The sequence below is a fragment of the Centropristis striata genome, chromosome 11 (genome assembly GCF_030273125.1).
Source record: "Centropristis striata isolate RG_2023a ecotype Rhode Island chromosome 11, C.striata_1.0, whole genome shotgun sequence".
Classification (NCBI taxonomy): Eukaryota; Metazoa; Chordata; class Actinopteri; order Perciformes; family Serranidae; genus Centropristis; species Centropristis striata.
Genome location: NC_081527.1, coordinates 5,894,670 through 5,915,655, shown reverse-complemented (window position 1 = coordinate 5,915,655; position 20,986 = coordinate 5,894,670). Strand labels below are relative to the sequence as shown.

At 37.6% G+C, this 20,986-nt stretch overlaps 1 protein-coding gene across 1 annotated transcript; it reads left to right on the top strand.

Moving 5' to 3' along the window:
- The first annotated feature begins 1,489 nt into the window (after nt 1-1,489).
- Nucleotides 1,490-20,261, top strand: LOC131979764 (nucleolar protein 9). Its single transcript, XM_059343779.1, has 12 exons — nt 1,490-1,514; nt 3,020-3,331; nt 4,562-4,798; nt 5,760-5,954; nt 8,779-8,886; nt 11,678-11,819; nt 13,786-13,978; nt 14,834-14,974; nt 15,162-15,281; nt 16,576-16,788; nt 18,076-18,181; nt 18,857-20,261. Exons 2-12 carry the CDS (start codon nt 3,094-3,096, stop codon nt 19,009-19,011), a joined length of 1,848 nt encoding a protein of 615 aa, XP_059199762.1. The 5' UTR covers nt 1,490-1,514; nt 3,020-3,093; the 3' UTR covers nt 19,012-20,261.
- The last annotated feature ends 725 nt before the right edge of the window (nt 20,262-20,986 follow it).

The window sequence follows — 20,986 nt, the reverse complement described above, 5'->3', positions numbered from 1 at the left end:
TTAAAATTGCAGTTTCATCATATCTGGTTAAGTGCACGGTCCTATAGGCAAGGCAAGGCAAGGCAAGTTTATTTGTATAGCACAATTCAACACAAGGTAATTCAAAGTGCTTTACATACACATTAAAACAGCAAGACACAATTGAAAACAGTCAAAACAGTCAATTAAAACAGGGAAGATACAGCAGGATAAAAAAAAAAGAGATAAAATAATAAAAAGCACAAGTCAAACATTGTGTAGTTAAAAAGTAAGGGCAGAAGAGTAGAGCAGATAAGTGTTAAAGTTAAGAGTACGCTTCAGTAAATAATAGTGTTTTTAGTCCTGATTTAAAGGAGCTGACCGTTTGGGCAGACCTCAGATCTACAGGTAGTTTGTTCCACAGGTGAGGAGCATAATAACTGAAAGCTGCCTCACCCCGCTTAGTTCTTGTTCTTGGGACACGCAACAAGCCAGTTCCAGATGACCTAAGGGGTTTGGATGCTTCATAGAGAGGGAGCAGATCAAGCATGTGGCCATGTGGTAGTGAACATGAGAAAGTGTGGCCCGAGTCACTGGTGTTAAAGTTGTGATGAAGGTCTCTTTTTGATTGAGTCACCACATGCCTGAGGCTTCAGTCCACACCTCTGGTCGTCACCACCACCCACAGTGAGTGGGAAGTCCACAGTGAAGCTTCAGGGAGAACTTGTCACTCGTCATGAAGGCTTCCACCAGGAGAGTAACCATGCTGCCCCCTGGTGGTTACAACTGAAGCTCGCTGCACTTTATGACACCGCAATTAACATATTGCATAGAACCAATGAGTCATTTTGACTTGTCACTTTATTATTATGTCTATTCATATCTGTCAGCTCGGTCTCTATCAACCATTTGAATCTGTGGCACCTAAACTTTGGAATTCTCTACCTCCACCCTTATGGTCCGCTATTACTGTGGGCAAAAGAACCACCTTAAGACCAGATATCTTTCTAGACAGGTGTTTGGAGGACCAGCCTGCATTGTACATATTATTTTGTAATTTTTCGTTTCATTGTGTTTTAAATGTGTTTTAATTGTCTCATGTTCCCCTTTTTTTTGGAGAGCGCTTTGTGATTTTATCTGTGAAAAGTGCTCTATAAATTAACTTTCTTTACTTACCTTACTTCTTACTTAAAAAAGAAAGAAAGAAAAAAAGAAAGAAAGAAAGAAAGAAAGAAAGGAGAAAGAAAGGAGAAAAAAGAAAAAAGAAAGAAAGGGAGAAAGAAAAAACAAACAAAGACACAAAAAGAAAGAAGGGAGAAAGAAAGACAGACAGAAAAAAGAAAGAAGGGAAAAGAAAAAGAAACAAAGAAATAAAAAAGGAAGAAAGAAAAGAAAAGAAAAGAAAAGAAAAGAGAAAGAAAGAAAGAAAGAAAGAAAGAAAGAAAGAAAGAAAGAAAGAAGAAAGAAAGACAAGAAAGAAGAAAGTCAGAAGGCGCCGCCCATCAATACGTCATCACTACGCGTCCACAACACACCGAGGTCTACACAAGCCACACGTGAGTTAAACTACATTATGTTGCCTTCTGTCACTTTTCCATTATATTTATTCATATTTTGCACCAAGTCAGCTAAATATCACATTCAAATGTTCCTGAACATTTTGTTAAAACATCCACTCGGAAATATCGAGCTAGTTTGTGTCAGGGAGTTAGCATGTTAGCTCCTGAGCTAATACTCCTGTGTATAGATATAGCGGTCGTCTCTAACCAAACTCCTCTTCAGAATATGCCAATTTAACACGCAAACGCTTATCGGCAACTATTCTGACCCTATAAATCATGACTTATTGCACTTTCTGGATAGTACGTAGCCAAAGGTGAATTCGGCATACATTGCTGTTAACCAAATGCCTTGTTTACATATTATTTACTACTTTGTCCCCCTAACACTGCACTAAATCATCAAATTACTAAGGAAATAAACAGATACAAAAATGAACCAGGTCTTTACTATCTACTAAGATGTATTGGTTACAGATGACGTGTTGTCTGCCAGACTTGAAATTTAATTCACATTTGTGTAGTTTTATTTACATTTAGTTTCTATTTGGGTTTTGGCCTGTTTGCAGTTGTGGAATGTAACTAAATACATTTAATCAAGTACTGTACATAAGTACAATTTCAAGGTATTTTTGCTGTACTTAGTATTTCAATTTTATGTAACTTTATGCTTCTAGGTGAATTCGGCATACATTGCTGTTAACCAAATGCCTTGTTTACATATTATTTACTACTTTGCCTCCCTAACAATGCACTAAATCATTAAATTACTGAGGAAATAAACAGATTAGAGCTGGGCGATATGGCCCAGAAGAATATCAATATCATTTCAGGGTATTTTTGCAATAACATATTCTTGACAATAGGACAAAATACTGAAGAATATATCGAAAATATGTTGGGGTTTTTTATTGTTTTATTTTCGAGTCTGTAGAAATAAAAATCGTACAACAAAATAAAAGTCAACCATAAATCTAAATTGTAATACAGAGCATTTACTTCTAGAACATTTACTTCTTGGTGCAAAATGGAAATATTATAAAATAATAAGTAATGCTGCAAATGTTTGACAGCCAGTACCAATTGCAGAAAAAAAAGAAAATTCCCAAGCAGCCATTCCAGCTGTTTATATGTTATTTTAATAATTAAATAATATAATACATCATGATTATCACATTTCATTGTTTTGTTAACAGCCTGAAAGCATATTTTATTTGTTTTGGTTGTGGTTTATTTATATATGTTTTAATTATCTAGGATATTTTAATATTTCTTTTCCACATTTCAATTCCAATGTTTATTAATCTAAAGATTTAAAAATCCATTGCTGTGGAAAAGGATGTAGTTATGGTCTTATATGGTTATAAAACTAAAACAACATTGATACAACGATACTATCATTTATCAGGATAGTTTCTGGGGAAATATATCATCCTATAAAATGTGTTATTGTGACAGGCCAATCGTCATGGTTACTTTCCCTCATCTCTTCCCTGTTTCAGCCAGAAGACATCACTGAGCCTCTTCTCTCTAACAACACCGAGACATTTTACTGGTAGCCTGTTGGTTGTAAGTCATGTTGGCCAAAACGGAGGAAAGGAAGCCACAAACGGGGGGAGGAAAGAAGAGGAGACACCCTGGTGAAGATGGAGGAGAAGGAGGAGAAGGAGGAGAGAGGAAAAAGAGGGGAGGCGAAAAAGGAGAGGGGGGCCAGGAGGACGGAGGCAGGAAGCGTCTGGACGCCCTGAGTGTCGGATATTTCCGCAGAGTTGGAGAAAGACTCGGTGAAGGCTTTGAAGACAATGAGGAGAGAGGTGAGAATGATCATTTTTCTGCAGATCTGAGCTAACGGAGGAGCGGAAGTTGATTTAACCCATTTGGGCCTAAAACGGCTGGAAAACATGCCTGTAAAACCTCTTGGCGATTCTGAAAGAACCCCCTAAAACCTGAAGTTTTTCTGGAAATTCAGCAGAAGATTTCTCAGCCTCTGTAGCAGATAGAAATGAAATTCAAAAAGTATTTGAGAGTTTATACCCCTGGCTTTCATGAGAAGTTGAGTTTAGTTGTCCAAACCTTCAATAAAGTTTTTTGTAAAATCAGCAAACTCAGCAAATGTTACATTTGACTGAAAAAAAGTCCTATTTATAATACTAATACATGCCCATTAGCAAGATGCTAACATGATATGACCACTGGAAGAAATAGACATAGTTCTCATTAGCCTACTTTAATAAAAAAAAAAAAAAAAAAAAAAAAAAAAATTAATAATAATAAATAATAATAATACATTTTATCTATATTGCACTTTTCAGGGTACTCAACGACGCATAAAGTAATATAAAACATAAACAGTCATGATTTCTTATTTCATCATCACAATCAGTTAGTATTATTATTGTTATTATCTCCAGATGGCCACAAATCTGTCTGTTCTTTGGTGAAAATATGTCCAAAACTCAGGTACAATATCTTCACTCTCAACAAAAAACTTAAAATCTAGGGCTGCAGCTGACAATTACTCTCCATTATCAGTGAATCAGTCAATCAATTTGTCTTGAAAATGTCAGAAAATAGTAAAAAATTTAGATTTTTTTTATTTTATTAAATGTCAGATGTAAGAAAACTCTGGTTATTGCAGTTGGGGATTAAACACATCTTCCTTTTTCTTCTGGAGAATGTGATTTCTCTGTAAACACATAATCGGCTTTGTGAGATGCATATGCATAATAACAAAGACTTCAGACAGGCAAAAAGAAAAACGGAGATGGATGAAAGGAGAGATAATTACAGAGAAATGTCAAATTTAAAACCCATCAAACAGGAAATGGCTTCTGGAAGCGACAGGTGAATTTGACTGGTTAAATTCAGAGACTTTATATAACATTATTCTGCTTATTGCAGCCCTATTGCATCATTTTACCTGAAATATAACAAGCAGGATAAGCTGCCTCCATCTGTCCACATCCATCCACTTACTTCATATTTGTCAGTAAATGTCAAATCCTTCATCTCTGCCTGTGTTAAATCTCTTATTTCCTGCGTAGGGATGTTTGTGGAGAACGTCCTCACGGAGGTGAAAGGTAAAGCGTCGGTGGTGGCGATGGACCGAACAGGAAGCATCACGCTGCAGCGTCTGCTCCCGCTCTGCAGCCCCGACCAGGTGGCCGAGGTGCTGAGCGAACTGGGCGGAGAATCGGGGGCGGAGTTTAAGGCGGCGTCCTGTGACCGGTGTGGAGGCCATGTGGTGGAGAGCGCCGTCAGACAGATGTCCAGGTGTACGGGTAAGCTTACATTAGTGGCCCAGTGTTTCCTCTGGGATTTATACAGCAGTGGCCGTAAACTAGTGATGTCCAAATGAAGCTTCATGAACCATTTTCTATATTTTCTGAGCCCACTAGATGGTGCTCTCTGTCCATCAAAGGGATGAAAGCACACTGAATTAGCCTTTTTTTAAGTAATTTTGTGGGTTTTTTTTTTACATTTTGTGTCTTTTTTTGGTCTTTTTTTTTAAACGTAATTTTAAATGTTTTTTTCAGTCATTTTGTCCTTTTTTTTGGTCATTTTGTGTCTTTTTAAAGTAATTTAGTATTTTTTCTGTCATTTTGTGTCTTTTTTTAGTAATTTAGTGTATTTTTTGTAATTTTGTGTCTTTTTGGTAATTTTGTGTCTTTTTTCAGTCATTTTGTCCTTTTTTTGGTCATTTTGTGTCTTTTTAAAGTAATTTAGTATTTTTTCTGACATTTTGTGTCTTTTTTTTGTAATTTTGTGTCTTTTTTGGTAATTTAGTGTCTTTTTCTAATAATTTTCTGTCTTTTTTTGGTCATTTTGTGTCTTTTTTAAGTAATTTAGTGTTTTTTCAGTCATTTTGTCCTTTTTTTGGTCATCTTGTGTCTTTTTTTAAGTAATTTAGTATTTTTTCTGTCATTTTGTGTCTTTTTTTGGTCATTTTGATAGATGGCGCTCTCTGTCCAACAAAGGGTTAAAAGCACACTGAATCAGTCTTTCTTGAGCCTTTTTTCTTTAAACCAAAAACACCATCTAGTGGGGTCAACAAATACAACTAATGGTTCATGAAGCTTCATTTGGACATCACTAGCGTAAAGGTTTATTTGTTCCCTGGATGGTGTGTGCGTGTATACAGGTACATCTCAAAAAATTTGAATCTCGTGAAAAAGTTCAGTATTTTATGTCAGTTATTTCAGAAAGTGAAACTCAGCTTTGTGTCTTTCCGTTCATGTTTAGAGTCGTCACAGACAGCAGAAGAAGAGGAGGAGGAGAGTTGTGGGCTGTTGGAGGCTCAGGTGTTGTCTTTAAGTCAGGTGGTGAGAGAAAACATCGCAGAGTTCATCAAACACGTCCACGGCTCACACGTGGTCCGCACACTGTTACACGTGCTGGCAGGCTGTCTGGGTCCTCCTCGCACTGAGACTCGCCCAGGTAACAACACACTGTTTCACCTACAGTCACTGTCAAGTCACTCAACTATTCTGTCACTTGTCACTAGGATTATTATCATCCTTTGCCTTATTTCTGCAGGGTATTCGCTGGGTTTTAAAAAGTCTTAAAATGTCTAAAATAATCTGACTTTAAGGCGTTAAAATGTCTAAAATTCTCCTAAAATCTCATAAAATGCCTTAAGTACAATTTTGAAAGGTCTTAAAAGCGTATTAACGTTACTTTTTATTTATTTTATTTATTTCAATTTGATGCATGGTTGAAGCCGGTGGATGGAAACATATATGAAGCACACTGCACCTTCTGCAAGAAAACTTTGAAACTTGGAACATTTGGGCATCAAGTCATTGAATCCCATGGCAAATGAGAATTTTTTAAAAACGTTTTTGCCCGTTTGGGTGTGAAATGGGTCTTAAATTTACTGGTTTACCTATATTTGTTTACATTTTGACTAATGGTGCCCATCAAGTATGCCAATTAGCTGTTAGGTGATCCTGTTTGTAGTGAACACATGGACGTAAAGACAACTGTCACCAGATTACTTAAATTCTGGAGAAAACTTAAAAACATGATGATTTGCAGTAGGGTCGGCAGCGATTTCCTTAATTTTGCGGGATCGGCGATTGGCCGATTCTTTCGAAACCAAAAACTCAGGACACTTTATTTATGGTTGCAGTTCTTTTGTTAGTTTGTCCTCTAAATTATTGCTATTTATTTTAAGTTCAATATTTTATTAACTACCTCAGACATTGTGATTTCCTTTATTTGTTAAAGAAAAATACTGCTGTGTTATTGTTTTTCAATAAAATAAGATTCAAACATTGAAGGTGTATGCTGTGAGTTATAAAAGAAAATCGGTAACGGCCAAAATCAGAATCGGCAGATCAGGCTTTTTAAAAATCGGTGATCGGCCAGAAAATTGCAATCAGTGCACCCCTACTTTTCAGGCAGGTCCTGGTGGCAAAAGGAGTTTTTCTATGATTTCTAAGTGAATTTGTGGACGTTATTCTTGCTGACCGTCTTGGTAAAAGCGTGCTCATCGACTCATGGACCAAGCTGCAGGGTTGGAGCCTGGCAGAGACGAGAGGTGAAGACACAGCATGAGGTGAAACACTTCCAGTTGGTTTTAGAACACCTGTTCTCCTCTGGCAGTGTTTCTGCATCTCTCCCATGAACTAGCTCTACAGCTCAGCTCACAGTTTGAAACGCCGCGGCCTACCAAAGCTGTTGTTGAACGTCTGTGACCCGGCGCGGCCCGCTGTCTGACAACACTGGCTCGGGTCGACCCGGCAGAGAGCCGCCGGAGTGGCTGTTCACGCTGGAAAATAAAGGATTCAATCCATTCGGTGTGGTAGTCACCCCAGTCAATAGAGAGAGAGAAAGAAAGAAAGGAGGGAAATAAAGCTTTGGATGTGTTGGCTTTGTCACAGCAGCTCTTTGAGGCGGCCCAGTGTGTCGGGACCTTCACATACACACTCATCAGAGTTCATACGGGGGCTTGAAATCCTTGAAAATGCTTGAATTTTAATGTTTAATTTCAAGGTTTGAAAAGTGCTTGGATTTTGGATTAAGTGCTTGTAAATGCTTGCAATTCTTACTGTATTTCTCTTACAATCTGACTATAGACATTTTCAGTGGAAAAAAATCTATAAAGTGAATAGCCTATATCCTATCTGAAATGAAGACCACTCCGCCTGCGTCTACTTGCTCTGCCCCAGGGGTCTCAAACTCAAATTACCTGGGGGCCGCTGGAGGCAGTATCGAAATGACAAAAAAAAAGACACAAAATTACTAAAAAAAGACACAAAATGACCCAAAAAAGACACAAAACGACCCAAAAAAGACACAAAATGACAAAAAAATGTAAATTACTTAAAAAAAGACACAAAATGACCCCAAAAGACACAAAATTATTTTTAAAAAAAGACACAAAATGACCCAAAAAAGACACAAAATGACCAAAAAATACACAAAATTACTAAAAAAGACACACAATTATTAAAAAAGACACAAAATTATTTAAAAAAAAAGACAAAATTACAAAAAAAAGACACACAATTACCAAAAAAAGTAATTAAAGGGACCTTCCATACACAACACAGTATTTATTTCCAGTATTTATTTATCAGTTTATTTCTGGTAACAACCGATAATAAACGGTCTGGTAGCAGCTGCCTTTCTTTTTGTTAACGTCGTCATAGAAACAAGTGAAACAAAGCTCCAGCTGGAGCAATAAAGGGACCTTCCACACACAACACGGTAAAGAGACATTCATATAAAACTTACATTAAACTTTCATATCAAGGTGGGGGCCACAAAATATCGTCACAAGGGCCACAATTGGCCCGCGGGCCGCGAGTTTGAGACCCATGCTCTACCCTGTATCTTCTTCCTGAAGGAGTTTTTCTAGTTCCTAGTGGATGTGAGGGCTCCTGAACTATTTCTGGTCTTTCCTCCTAGTTTGGGTCGTGTTTAGTTCCACCAGCTGCTGGTTGATGACTTTTGTGAGCTTACTTTTGCTCCTAGCCTCTAGATTCCCATACCAGTATGTTTTATGAGATTAGCAAACTACTTTTAGTTGTTAAAGTGTAATACCATTGCTGGTGGTATGGTTAAGTGAAATTACCCCGTTTAGTATCGAAGTACTCATCTAAAACATGCCATTTACAACCGTTGAAAGGTACTGGAAAAATGTGAAAATGGACCTTGAAAATCTTTGAAAAGTGCTTGAATTTGGCTTACAAAACATGCATTCTCATGCTTGTTGCTTCAGGCTTGTTTTCACTATTTTTGTTTTTTTTTCCAGGTGCAAAAGAACGCAACGCCGCTCCTCAGCTGACAGACTTTGAGATCCCCACTTCGTTTTGGTACGAGCTGAAAAGCCTCACAGAGACACTGATGGACAACGTTAATCGTGAGTTATTAATTATTCATCCGTAGAAACTTTCTTTCTCTTTAGTTTGAGCTATAGTTTGAAGAAGCAGAAGGAGAAGAATGTGTCCATAAAACACTTTTTTGAACAGACCTTTTCAGAGGAAGTGCCGGTATTTCAAATAATCTGTCAGACAGCGCTGCTGCTTCCTCCTCTGACTGCTCTGGCATTTCTCTTGGAATCAGAAAAACATTTAAGGCTGTTAAATGCAAGCGAGGACTCACAGGAGAGTCAAAGGGGAAGAGCTCAAGGGCAGCTGCTTTTTTTTTTTCTTCAGCTGTCAGGATTGTGTTCAGAATTCAAATGATGAATTCGACCTTGCAGTTTAGAAATATCAAAACAAAATGAAATGCTCAATAAATAACCTCGGGGGGAGAGCACGCGCCACATAGAAACCTAAGTGGCTTTTAACCGAACTCTTCTGCTCCGGGATGAAAGGAAACGGCACATTTTAACACCAAACAGAGCTCAGAACTCTCAACTAGAGAGAGAGAGAGAGAGAGAGAGAGAGAGAGAGGACACGTACAGTAGTGTTCAATATAACAGCAGTCCAATGTGACTAACCAGATTAATCCAGGTTTTTAGTATATTTTTTTCAGGCTTTCAAAGAGAAAGAGTGCTGGCTTCATCCTTAAATAGAGGCCACCTGATTCACACCTGTTTTTACACAAAATTATTTTAAAAAAGACACAAAATTATAAAAAAAAGACACGAAATGACCAAAAAATACACAGAATTACCAAAAATTACCAAAATATGCACAGAATGACCAAAAATGACACAAAATTATTAAAAAAAGACACAAAATGACCAAAAAAAGACAAAATTACAAAAAAAGACAAAATTACAAAAAAAGACACAAAACGACCAAAAAAGACACAAAATTACTTAAAAAGACACAATATGACTAAAAAAGACACAAAACGACCAAAAAGACACAAAAACACTGAAAAAAACTAAGTTACTTAAAAAAGAAACAAAGTGACCAAAAAAGACACAAAATTATTTTAAAAAAGACACAAAATTATAAAAAAAAAGACACAAAATTACCAAAAAAAGACACAAAATTACTAAAAAAAGACACAGAATTACCAAAAAAAGACAACATTCTTAAAAGAGACAAAATTATTAAAAACAGACAAAAAAATGACACAAAATTACCAAAAAAAAGTAATTAAAGGGACCTTCCACACACAACACGGTAAAGTGCCATTCATATTAAAACTCACATTAAACTTTCATATCAAGGTGGGGGCCACAAAATATCATCGTGAGGGCCGCGAGGACCCCTGATCTAGTATATAAATAGAAGAATATATAATGATAGTGTTTTTATTATACAGCATGTTTATTTATCTTCCTCTTGTGATGAGGAAGAACAAGATGTTTTTTTCTTCTCTTGGGAGGAGAGAGAGAGAAAACTAAGAAAACATTGATGATTCCCAGAAAAGTGTGGTTTGTTATTATAATAATACTTTTATTGATGTATCACTTTTCAATCTGGAGGCACAAAGTGCTTCCCATAGACGACCTACAATCACAATCAATAAGTCTTCATAAAACATCAATCAAGTTTTCAGCAACAATTTAAAAACAGTTTACAAATAAATTCAAGAAAGATGAGACAAATAATTAAAGAAACAAGCAAGCATAACAAAAAAGCTTCTCAATCAGATAATTACACAACACAGTAAGTAAAAAGATGAAATTAGTTATCAGACGGAAAGGCAGATAACTAATTTAGTTATCCAGATTATGTTGTTTAAAAGGTTCTGAGAGATGTTCTGTGTTCTGCAGTTTAACTTTTATTTATTATTGGGAATGCTGTCAGAAATTCTCTTAATACCACTACACACAACAACCTATTTAACCTATTTAACATGCTAAAATATATTCACTACAATGTGCAATCAATGTGCACACATCATTGTACTCTGTATACCACGGCTGAAATGCCATCTTTGTATGTTCGTATGTTAACTGTGTTTAAATGTTGTAACTTGTCATTTTTTATGCTGCTTTCTTGGCCAGGTCTCTCTTGGAAAAGAGATTTTTTAATCTCAACGAGACTTTTACCTGGTTAAATAAAGTATATATATATATATATATATATATACACTACCGGTCAAAAGTTTTAGAACACCCCAATTTTTCCAGTTTTTTATTGAAATTCAAGCAGTTCAAGTCAAATGAACAGCTTGAAAGAGTACAAAGGTAAGTGGTGAACTGCCAGAGGTAAATAAAAAAAAAAGGTAAGCTTAACAAAAACTGAAAAATAATGTACATTACAGAATTATACAAGTAGGCCTTTTTCAGGGAAAAAGAAATGGGTTAACAACTTAACTCTATGGAGTCTTGTCCATTTTTGAATTCTTTTCATGTCTTTGTAAGTCATTTTGTGTCTTTTGGTGTCTTTTTTTAAGTCATTTTGTGTCTTTTTTTGGTAATTTTGTGTCTTTTTTAGTCCTTTAGTCCAACATAAAATGTGATTTTGAATCTTTTTTTTACTTTCAAAACATTATCATGCTCAATAAAGAATTTTAAATATTGCAAATGTGCATTAATTTCAGAGTACACTGAGACATTAAACTGCATCATTTTCAATTAAATTCTGGAAAAGTTGGTGTGTTCTAAAACTTTTGACCAGTAGTGTATATATATTCTTTATTCTGTCTCCTATATCTATGTGTCTGTATCTTGAGCTGCTGTGACAACTAAATTTCCCCACTGCGGGATAAATGAAATAAATATCTATAAAATTCTCTCCTCCCAGTGAGTGTTGCAGATTCTGTTGCCAGCACCGTGTTCCAGACCATGCTGACGGTGAGTCACAGGAAACGGCCCAAACTCTGCAAACATCTGCTGAAAGGCGTGGTGGAGTACCTGACGAGTCGCAGCGCCGCTCCAGGAGTCAGGTCAGAGACTGTTTCCTCCTTTGTGTCTTTTTTTTTTAGTCATTTTGTGTCTTTTTTTGGTCATTTTGTGTCTTTTTTGGTCCTTTTGGGTCTTTTTTTAGTGATGATTTCAAAGTTCTGGAAAAGTCCCATGATGCATTGCGACACTCCCACATGTATTCTGATGCATTTCATTACATTTTTTTTACATTACATGGCATTTAGCAGACGCTTTTGTCCAAAGCGACTTACAATAATTTTTTGGTCTCTTGGCCAATGAAATTGGCCAAGAGACCAAAAATAGGTGGAAAAATCTACAAAAACTACAAATACTACAAAACGACGTATCTGCTTTCCCGGCTTTAATGGTAGAATAACACAACAGCGCCTCCGGTTTTAATGGTCGAAATGCGATAATGCTTTCCAGGCTTTAATGGGTTAAGACATGTCACGTAGAGGTGGGGGAAAGAATCAATACAGCAAAGTATCGCAATGTTTTGCTTGGCAATATTATATCGATTCATGGCCGCCAAGTATCGATATTTAGCGATTTGACGGCCGGCGGGCCGACAGTATTTTTCGGCACCGATCCAATGCCACGTAATTTATTGAATTAGTAATCTATTTACTGGTTCGCTTCATTTAGGTTATATTGTGGCTGCACTTTAGTTTAAATACATTCCTAGATTTATTTATTTAAGTTGCTGTTGCACTACTGTTTTGTATACTGTTTTATTTAAAAATAAATGTAAAAATAAATGGCTAGAATCTGCTGTATTTATTTATGTTTTACAAAGGGTTTAACCCGAGCCATTCCTTACTACAATGATAATCATATCACAGTCATGCAGGTGTAGTATGATATTTTTTTAATAACATACTGGTATCAGATCGGTACTCGGTATTGGCCAATACCCACAGCACAAGTATCGGAATCGGTATCGGGAGGGAAAAAATGGTATCGGAACATCTCTAATTTTTATTGTACTGTGTGTTGATAACGGTGATAATGATTTTGGCTTAACCAGAATAGGGCTGCAACTAACGACTATTTTAATAGTCGACTAGTCACCGACTATTGAAACGATTAGTCGACTAATCGGATAATTATTAATTTTTTCTTAAATTTAGCATGAAGTTGCTTTAAATATGTGGCAAATGATAATAAACACAAGAAAGATGGGTACTTAAATGAAAAATGCATCTTTTATTCAACAATTCAGCTGCTGATTCATACAAAAAATAAAGAAACCTCTGTCCATTTTTTCTGGACAGGAAAATGTGTTTTATAAAACTGTATTTTTGCTCCATCAAGTGGGTGGAACTGGTTCTGGGTTCTGGATGTAGTCTGGGTTGAACTGGGCTCACCTGTTGGAACCTCGTATCACAGACCAGCACCAGTACTGACTCAGTGAGGAACCTGTTGCTGCTGCACATCTGCTTCTTCTGCAGAAAGGCTCCATGCTGGCTCTCTGCTTCAGACTGCATGCATTTAATTTAAAATACGTTCGTCAGACATCACGTTAAAGCTCTCTTTTAAAGCGAAAAAATGCGCTTATAAACAAAACGTATCGGCTGAATGTTACTTGAATCTCACCGACGCGAGTCAGACTCCGTTTGGTTCAACTGCCCGACGTGCTTTCTATTTAAATGCTCGTGCATCGCAGAGGTTTGCAAACCTTGCAAGTCATTTTGTTATTGGCTGTATCCAGGCTAAAATGCTCCCAAACTTTCTAAGTTTTGGTACGTGTAGTTGTGTTGGACGCCGCCATTTCTGTGTACGTTACCGCTCGGCAGAGATTGTAATGAAGTGAGATGCCTCACTCTGTTGGAAAAACACGTCTGGCGACAATAGTTGACAATGGAATTCATTGTCGACTATTTCTATTATCGATTTTGTCAACAGCGTCGACGAATCGTTGCAGCCCTAAACCAGAACATCACTACCACCTCTAATGTCATGTATGTTGTTTGTCTTCTCTTGTAGTCCTCTTCTGGTCTTCCTAAAGGACCAGGCCTCCAGTCACCTGGTTGAGACCATCATACAGCTTTCCCACAAGTCCCTCCTCCGGGACCTCTACAGGAACCACCTGAAGGGTCAGCTGGTCCCGTTGGCGCTCCACGCCATCGCCAACTTCCCCGTCCAGAGGCTGACGGCCGCCGCCGCCAAACACAAACTGGTCGGTCACTCAGTCACGCTGCACCATTAACTCTATGGAGTCTTTATGGGCTATTTTGTCCATTATTGAATAATTTTCATTCTGCTTGTATACACCACTTAAAAATGTTAAAATGCCATGTTGGTATATTTTTTTCACCTATATGACCTGATAATAATAATAGTTTTTTTTATTCTGACTTACTGGATCAACATTTTGAACCAAAAAGAAACAAAGAAAAACGAACATAAATGTGATCTTGTGATTGTGTCATCCTGTCATCAACTCTGGTTTTTATTCTAGTGGGACTCTATTTTATTTGGGTCTTGTGTGTTTAGCGTAGCAATTTTGTCTTTTTTTGTCTTTTTGTGTCCTTTTTTGTCATTTTGTGTCTTTTTTTGGTCATTTTGTATCTTTTTTTTGTCATTTTGTGTCTTTTTTTAGTCATTTTGTGTCTTATTTAGTCCTTTAGTCCAACGTCAAATGTGATTTTTAATCTTTTTTTTTAACTTTCAAAACACTATCATGCTCAATAAAGAATTGTAAATGTTGCAAATGTGAACCAAGGTGTCAAATCTAACATATAAGAGGGTTCCATCCAGTTCTATCATTTGATACTAAATCTATTTGAGCTTGTCTCCAGTTTTACTTGGTATATCATCATCAAACTGAAACTGGCCTCATGGAGTTTACAGCCAGAACTTTAGAGGTAAATTTACAGTAGGGCTCCACGCTGCTTTGTTTTCTAGTCTGGATGGAGTCAACAAGTCTGGATTATTTGGAGCTTTTGGAGACTCCACAGGGTTAAAACCACCAACTTCTTATTGCAAAGATAACTTAGTTTCTGTCTTCTTCTTTTTTTTCCTGCCTCTTCAGTTCCTGAGGCTGTTCGACGAGCTGATCCAAGGCGTGGAGGCCATCTTGGCGGCGGGTCACATGGGTGTGATCGTCCAGCTGGCGGAGAGCTGTGCAGAGAGCGGAGAGAAGCAGGAGCAGCTGATGCAGAGCCTGCTCGCTGTAAGGAGCCCTGTAATTGAGATGTAACGGTGCACACAGGTGTTAAATCAATAGAACAACACCCTGGTTTTTTATTTATTTCTCCCACTTTTATGAGTGGAATCTAAAGCGCAGAACAACACAATAAAAGCACTTATGGTTTGATTTGTGGGTAATGAAAGGCCGCTCGATGTGTTTTGCCTCCCAGGCGTTCCACTGCGCCGAGCCGGGCTCCAGACACGTCAGCTGCCTGCCGCTCTTCATGTCCCTGATCACCTACGAGGTGTACTACCACTCTGACACAGCAGAGGGCAACATCGACACACAGGTAGAGACCACAGCTAACACCAGGGATGGATTTAAAGCGGGGGTCTCAGACTCAAAGTACCTGGGGGCTGCTGGAGGCAGTATCAGAATGACAAAAAAAGACACAAAATTACTAAAAAAGACACAAAATTGCCAAAAAAGTCACAAAATGGCTGAGAAGACATTAAATTACCAAAAAAGACACAAAATTACTAAATAAAGACACAGAATTATTTTTTTTAAAAGACACAAAATAATTTTAAAAAAAGACAGAAAATGGCTGAAAAAGACATTAAATCACCAAAAAAGACTCAAAATTACAAAAAAAAAAGACAAAATTACCAAAAAAGACACAAAATTACTTTTAAAAAAAACAAAATGACTGAAAAAGACATTAAATTACCAAAAAAGACACAAAATTACAAAAAAAGACAGAATTATTTTTTTTAAAAGACACAAAATAATTTAAAAAAGACACAAAATTATTAAAAAAAGACTAAATGACCAAAAAAAGACACGGAAATACTAAAAAAAGACAGAAAAAGGCTGAAAAAGACATTAAATTACCAAAAAAGACACAAAATTACCAAAAAAAGACAAAATAATTTTAAAAAGACAAAATTACCAAAAAAATACACAAAATTAGCTTTTAAAAAAACAAGCAAAATGACTGAAAAAGACATTAAATTACTAAAAAAAGACACAAAATTATAAAAAAAGACACAAAATAATTAAAAAAAAAAGACACAAAATTATATAAAAAAAGACAAAATTACCAAAAAAAGACACAAAATTACATTACATAACATTTCCACTTCTTCTGGTAACAACAACACGGCAGATAATAAACGGTCCGGTAGCAGCTGCCTTTCTTTTTGTGCTCATGCATGTCATTTGTAGGTGGTAGAAAGTAGCAGGATAGCGAGCGCCTAAAGGACGACTGCTACTGGGCTGTTCATTACCCGCCGTGCTGTTGTTGTTGTTGTTAACATCGTCATAGAAACAAGTGAAACAAAGCTCCAGCTGGAGCAATAAAGGGACCTTCCACACACAACACGGTAAAGTGCCATTCATATAAAACTCACATTAAACTTTCATATCAAGGTGGGGGCCACAAAATATCGCCACGAGGGCCACAATTGGTCCGCGGAGGTTTATGCAGAAAAAAGTAGAAAAAAATATTAATCAGTAAAGTTTTTATTGCTTTTTTTTTAAGTTGACATTTTCAGCCCGAAGGATCTGAAGGATAGTAAATTAGAGTGGGCCCCTGAATGCACCGTGTGGTATATTTAGGTACCGTTCTGGTTTTTCTCCAGGTCCCCCTGTCCTCCATCTGTTACCACGGCTCCCGGCTGGTGCAGGCGCTGGCCAGGTTCAAGGAGCGCTCGCACCTCCTCAGCAGCCTGCGCACGCTGAGCCCGGCCGACCTCCTGACCATGGCGTCGGACCCCGCCGGCAGCCACGTCCTCCAGGCGCTCATCACCACGTCCAGCGACAAGGGGAGGGGCAAGATCCTCAAGAGACTGGAGGTACCTGAACAGGGGCACTCTGAGACCCCGACACTGGCCTGTTAGCAGCTTTAATACACCTTTATTTAGCTTGTTCTTGGTGTATTAATGGTGTTTGTTTACAATAACAAGAATAGAATATCAACAGGCTTTTACTTCTGATCATGTTTCATGCTGTTGCTCCTTTTGAAGGATTTTATTTCTCAGTTACTGCTGAAGACCGACTGCAGCTCTGATTCTAATGCTGCTGCTTCTTATAACTTATGTTTCAGTGGTTCTAAAACTTTTTCAGTCATTCCCCACTTTGGACAAAACAAACCACCGGCCCCCATCGCTAGCCTGGATATACCCATATTGCCCTGCATGCTCGATTTCATTTCGAACTGTGAAAGGGTCTGGTATCTACGGCCGTTTCTTAGCCCTGTTTTATGGATCCAATCACAGAACGGGGAGGGACGGCAAGACAATGACGCGTACTATTGGACAGACGGAGGCTTGTAGTTTTGTAGTTTTCTTACGGATCCAACATGGCTGCAGCAGACACGAAGCTCTCTTTCGATCTAGCTGTAGACAGTGTTTTAAATAGTTTAGAGCCAAAGTTTATTTTAAAAGAAGAACAACGTTTGACTTTAAACTCCCGTTTCACCACCAAAAAAGATGTTTTAGCCTTGCTTCCGACAGGATTTGGCCAAAGCCTAATCTACCAACTAGCCCCGCTACTGCTCGCTGCTGTAACCACGGTGATCTGGCTATGAGCCGGGGGACAGCGGAGCCACCCAGAGACCCCCAGCAGCTCGTCTATTGACCATAAAATCAGTGGATGTGTGTGGCTGAATGACATGAGGGGGAATAAGGTGTAAAAATAAAGAATCTTGCAGAAAGCGAGAACTGGAGAAGCAAAGCAGCAAGCAACACATAACACACACACACCAACACTGCCGGTAAACTGTGAGCTGAAACTACGGAGCAGCCAGAGCCAGAACATGCTGCAGAAAAACGTTGCAGAAGCAGAATCTCAAAATAGAGATGGGCTAGTCTGGCTATGTAAACATCAATTTCTGTTGCTCTACTACATCATCTGGTATAACTGATACGATTGGCTAAGAGCTACCTACAGACGCTTTTGATAGACATTCTAAGCGCCCAATAAACGGCTCTGGAGGATCGTAAACCACACCTCCTCTACGGAGAAATGAATGGCTGGTTTCCGGACTAATCTCATTTGTGACATAGTCTGGCGTTAGCCAGGCTAGTATTTCACAGGGACATTATCGAAACTCTTTTAATTTTTACTGTTCGTCCTCTCAGGGTCAGTACGTCCAGATGGCGTGCTCCAGGCTGGGCAGTCGGGTGCTGGAAGCCGTGTGGAACAGCGCTTCAGTCAGCCACAGGCAGAGCATCGCTCAGGAGCTAGGTAACACCAACCAGCCAGTTAACACCCCTGTAGAACCTGATAGTGTAATAACCCCGATAATGTAATAAAAATCTGCACTTGAGTCCATTGAAAATGTAATAAAACCTGATAATGTAACAACTTCCCGATAATGTAATAAAGTGCATTTCCCAATAATGCAATACAATTTTTACCAATAATGTAATAAAGTGTAACACCAAGCACCTTTAGATTTCAAGAAGCTGTTGAATGCATTCGGTTGTCATGGATACCTCGTTTGTGAAAAACGGATGAACGGGTCAAAAGTTAATAAACATTCAACTTTGACCTGTTGGTGGCGCTAGAGCTCTTGAGCTAGAGTTGATACACAGTATCACCACTTGAACCCAAGTAATGGGTGGTCTGCTGTTAAATTATTACAATATTGGGGAATTATTACATTATCAGGACTTGGGAAATGAAGGCTAACCTGATAATGTAATAACCTCCCATTAATGTTATACTTTATTACATTATTGGTAAAAAAAAAAAAAAGTGTATTACATTATTTGGAAATGCACTTTATTACATTATCGGGAAGTTATTACATTATCAGGTTTTATTACATTTTCAATGGACTCAAGTGCAGATTTTTATTACATTATCAGGTTCTACAATCCCTGTCACTGACTTCCTGTCCCGCCTCTTCCCTTCCAGTGCTGAGTGAAAACCAGCTGAGGTCCGATCAGTTCGCTCGCCATGTGTGGGCCAAGTTCGCCCTCAGCCACTTCATCCACCGGAGGAACCACTGGCAGGAGATCCAGACGGGAGAGTCCAAGAAGAGGAAACTCTTCAGTGACATCCTTGAGTGAAAAAAGAAATCATATTTATATCATCTGTTGAAAAAAATAAATGAACAGATAAATTCCTTATTTGTGTTCAAAAGTCCTGGTGAAAGCTTGTCAATGCATCATTTTGTTTATTTGTTTATTTAAAAGGATCCCCATTAGCTGACGCCAAGACGACGAGTACCATAGGTCAAGTCATTATAAAGATATATAAAAATGAAAAAAATAAGAAAAGAAAAAGAAAGCATTATACAGTCTTCTATCACAGCCCAACCACACTCAAATAAAATGATGATTTGATTGATTAATTTTGGCAACAACTGTTAGTTGAAGTATGAAAAATCTGTTATAGTTCAGTAACAATATCAACTCTATTTATAGTTCTTCTCCAAAACGATTAAAAAAGGGCTTTACAAAGACACAAATACAAGAGAAATAACCAGATAAAAGTAGAACTGATAGAGTAAAAAAAAAGTGAGGCCTCAGGTTTGGGTCAACCCCAAATGTGCTTTAAAAGTAATTCACATTTTAAAAGAATGAATATACTATCATCGGTTAGGGTTTTTTTGCAATGTGATTGGATATGAAAGAAAGGAAAAGATATATCCCTTATTTGTGTTGAACAAAAGCTTGTCAATGCATCATTCTGTGTTAATTTCAGATTTTATAAGATTAAAAATGGCAATGTACAGCAGTTTTATCCACGCTGGTGTTATTGGGTGTAACGAGCAGTTTGGCCACTAGGGGGTGCTAGTGTACTGTTTAATCTCTGATCTTGACTTCTTTTGCCCAGTAGTTAAAATCAGTAGAGCAACACTAGTTATAAAAACGTAGAAGACACTGTCACAAAGACAAATGCTGCATAATAATGAGAATAACAAAGCTAAAGCAGTATGAAGTAGATCTGAAAATCTTTAAAACAATATCTCATTATACAGAAAATGAACCCAAAATGTGGACATTGTATAGTTAAATAAAAGCAATAAAAGCTTGTGTATATTTAAAAAAAAAAAAAAGATCATTCTCACTGTACTGCACCTTCAAAACAAAAAAAAGTAATTGTGCACAAAGATGAGAAATACCATTGTCACACAAAAATAACTCTTAACAGGGATTTCAGTCTTGTGTAAAGACTTGTTTTTAGGATTGACATTGTGAGTTTTTTCATGCTTTTCAAGCTATTCAACTGTTGAATATGGTGAGTTTTTACCTAAAATATATCCAGTTGAGAGTTTTAGTTGCATACTATTAAGACACAAAAAGACCAAAAAATGACACAAAATGACCAAAAAAAGACACAAAATGACCAAAAAAGACACAAAATGACAAAAAAAGACACAAAATGACAAAAAAAAGACACAAAATGACCAAAAAAGACACAAAATGACAAAAAAAAGACACAAAATGACCAAAAAAGACACAAAATGCTGCATAATAATGAGAATACCAAAGCTAAAGCAGTATGAAGTAGATCTGAACATCTTTAAAGCTCTAATTGACTCTTGTGTTCCCCTGAACGGCATGCGTCTTTATAATTCGGTAACAGAAACAAATGGAGGCTGTTAGGAACCAGTCCGTGCCTCTGCAGCCAGCTCCTTTAGTCGCAGGCCTGTGGGAGATGCATTGATTATATATCGATTTGAAGACGGAAGGCCTTTATCTGGGCAGATGCTTCCCAGTAGAGGAGAAGCACGCGGCCAAGAGGCAACGCTGCAAGACATCACATGTTACCAGCATGAGCACAACAACAAAAGCCACCAAACCCCAAATACACTTTGAGTCATTCAGCCACAGTTTGATCTGATGCACTGACTGCATTAGCTCCTTATACAGTGGTTCTCAACCTTTTTGAGTGGTGACCCCCAATCTAACATGCATGTTGTCTCACTGAACACAATCTCACAGTTCAGATCAGACAAACTCAGTTGATACGATGAATTTTGGACAAATAATGAAGCAGACAACAACTAAAACATCTCTCTGTCTGTGCATTTATATA

Excerpts from the sequence above, each read along its gene's own strand:
- LOC131979764 (XM_059343779.1), top strand. The coding sequence starts at position 3,094 with ATGTTGGCCAAAACGGAGGAAAGGAAGCCACAAACGGGGGGAGGAAAG. Across the intron at positions 3,332-4,561 it reads TGAAGACAATGAGGAGAGAG|GGATGTTTGTGGAGAACGTC; the intron begins GTGAGAATGATC and ends TTTCCTGCGTAG. Across the intron at positions 5,955-8,778 it reads TCGCACTGAGACTCGCCCAG|GTGCAAAAGAACGCAACGCC; the intron begins GTAACAACACAC and ends TTTTTTTTCCAG.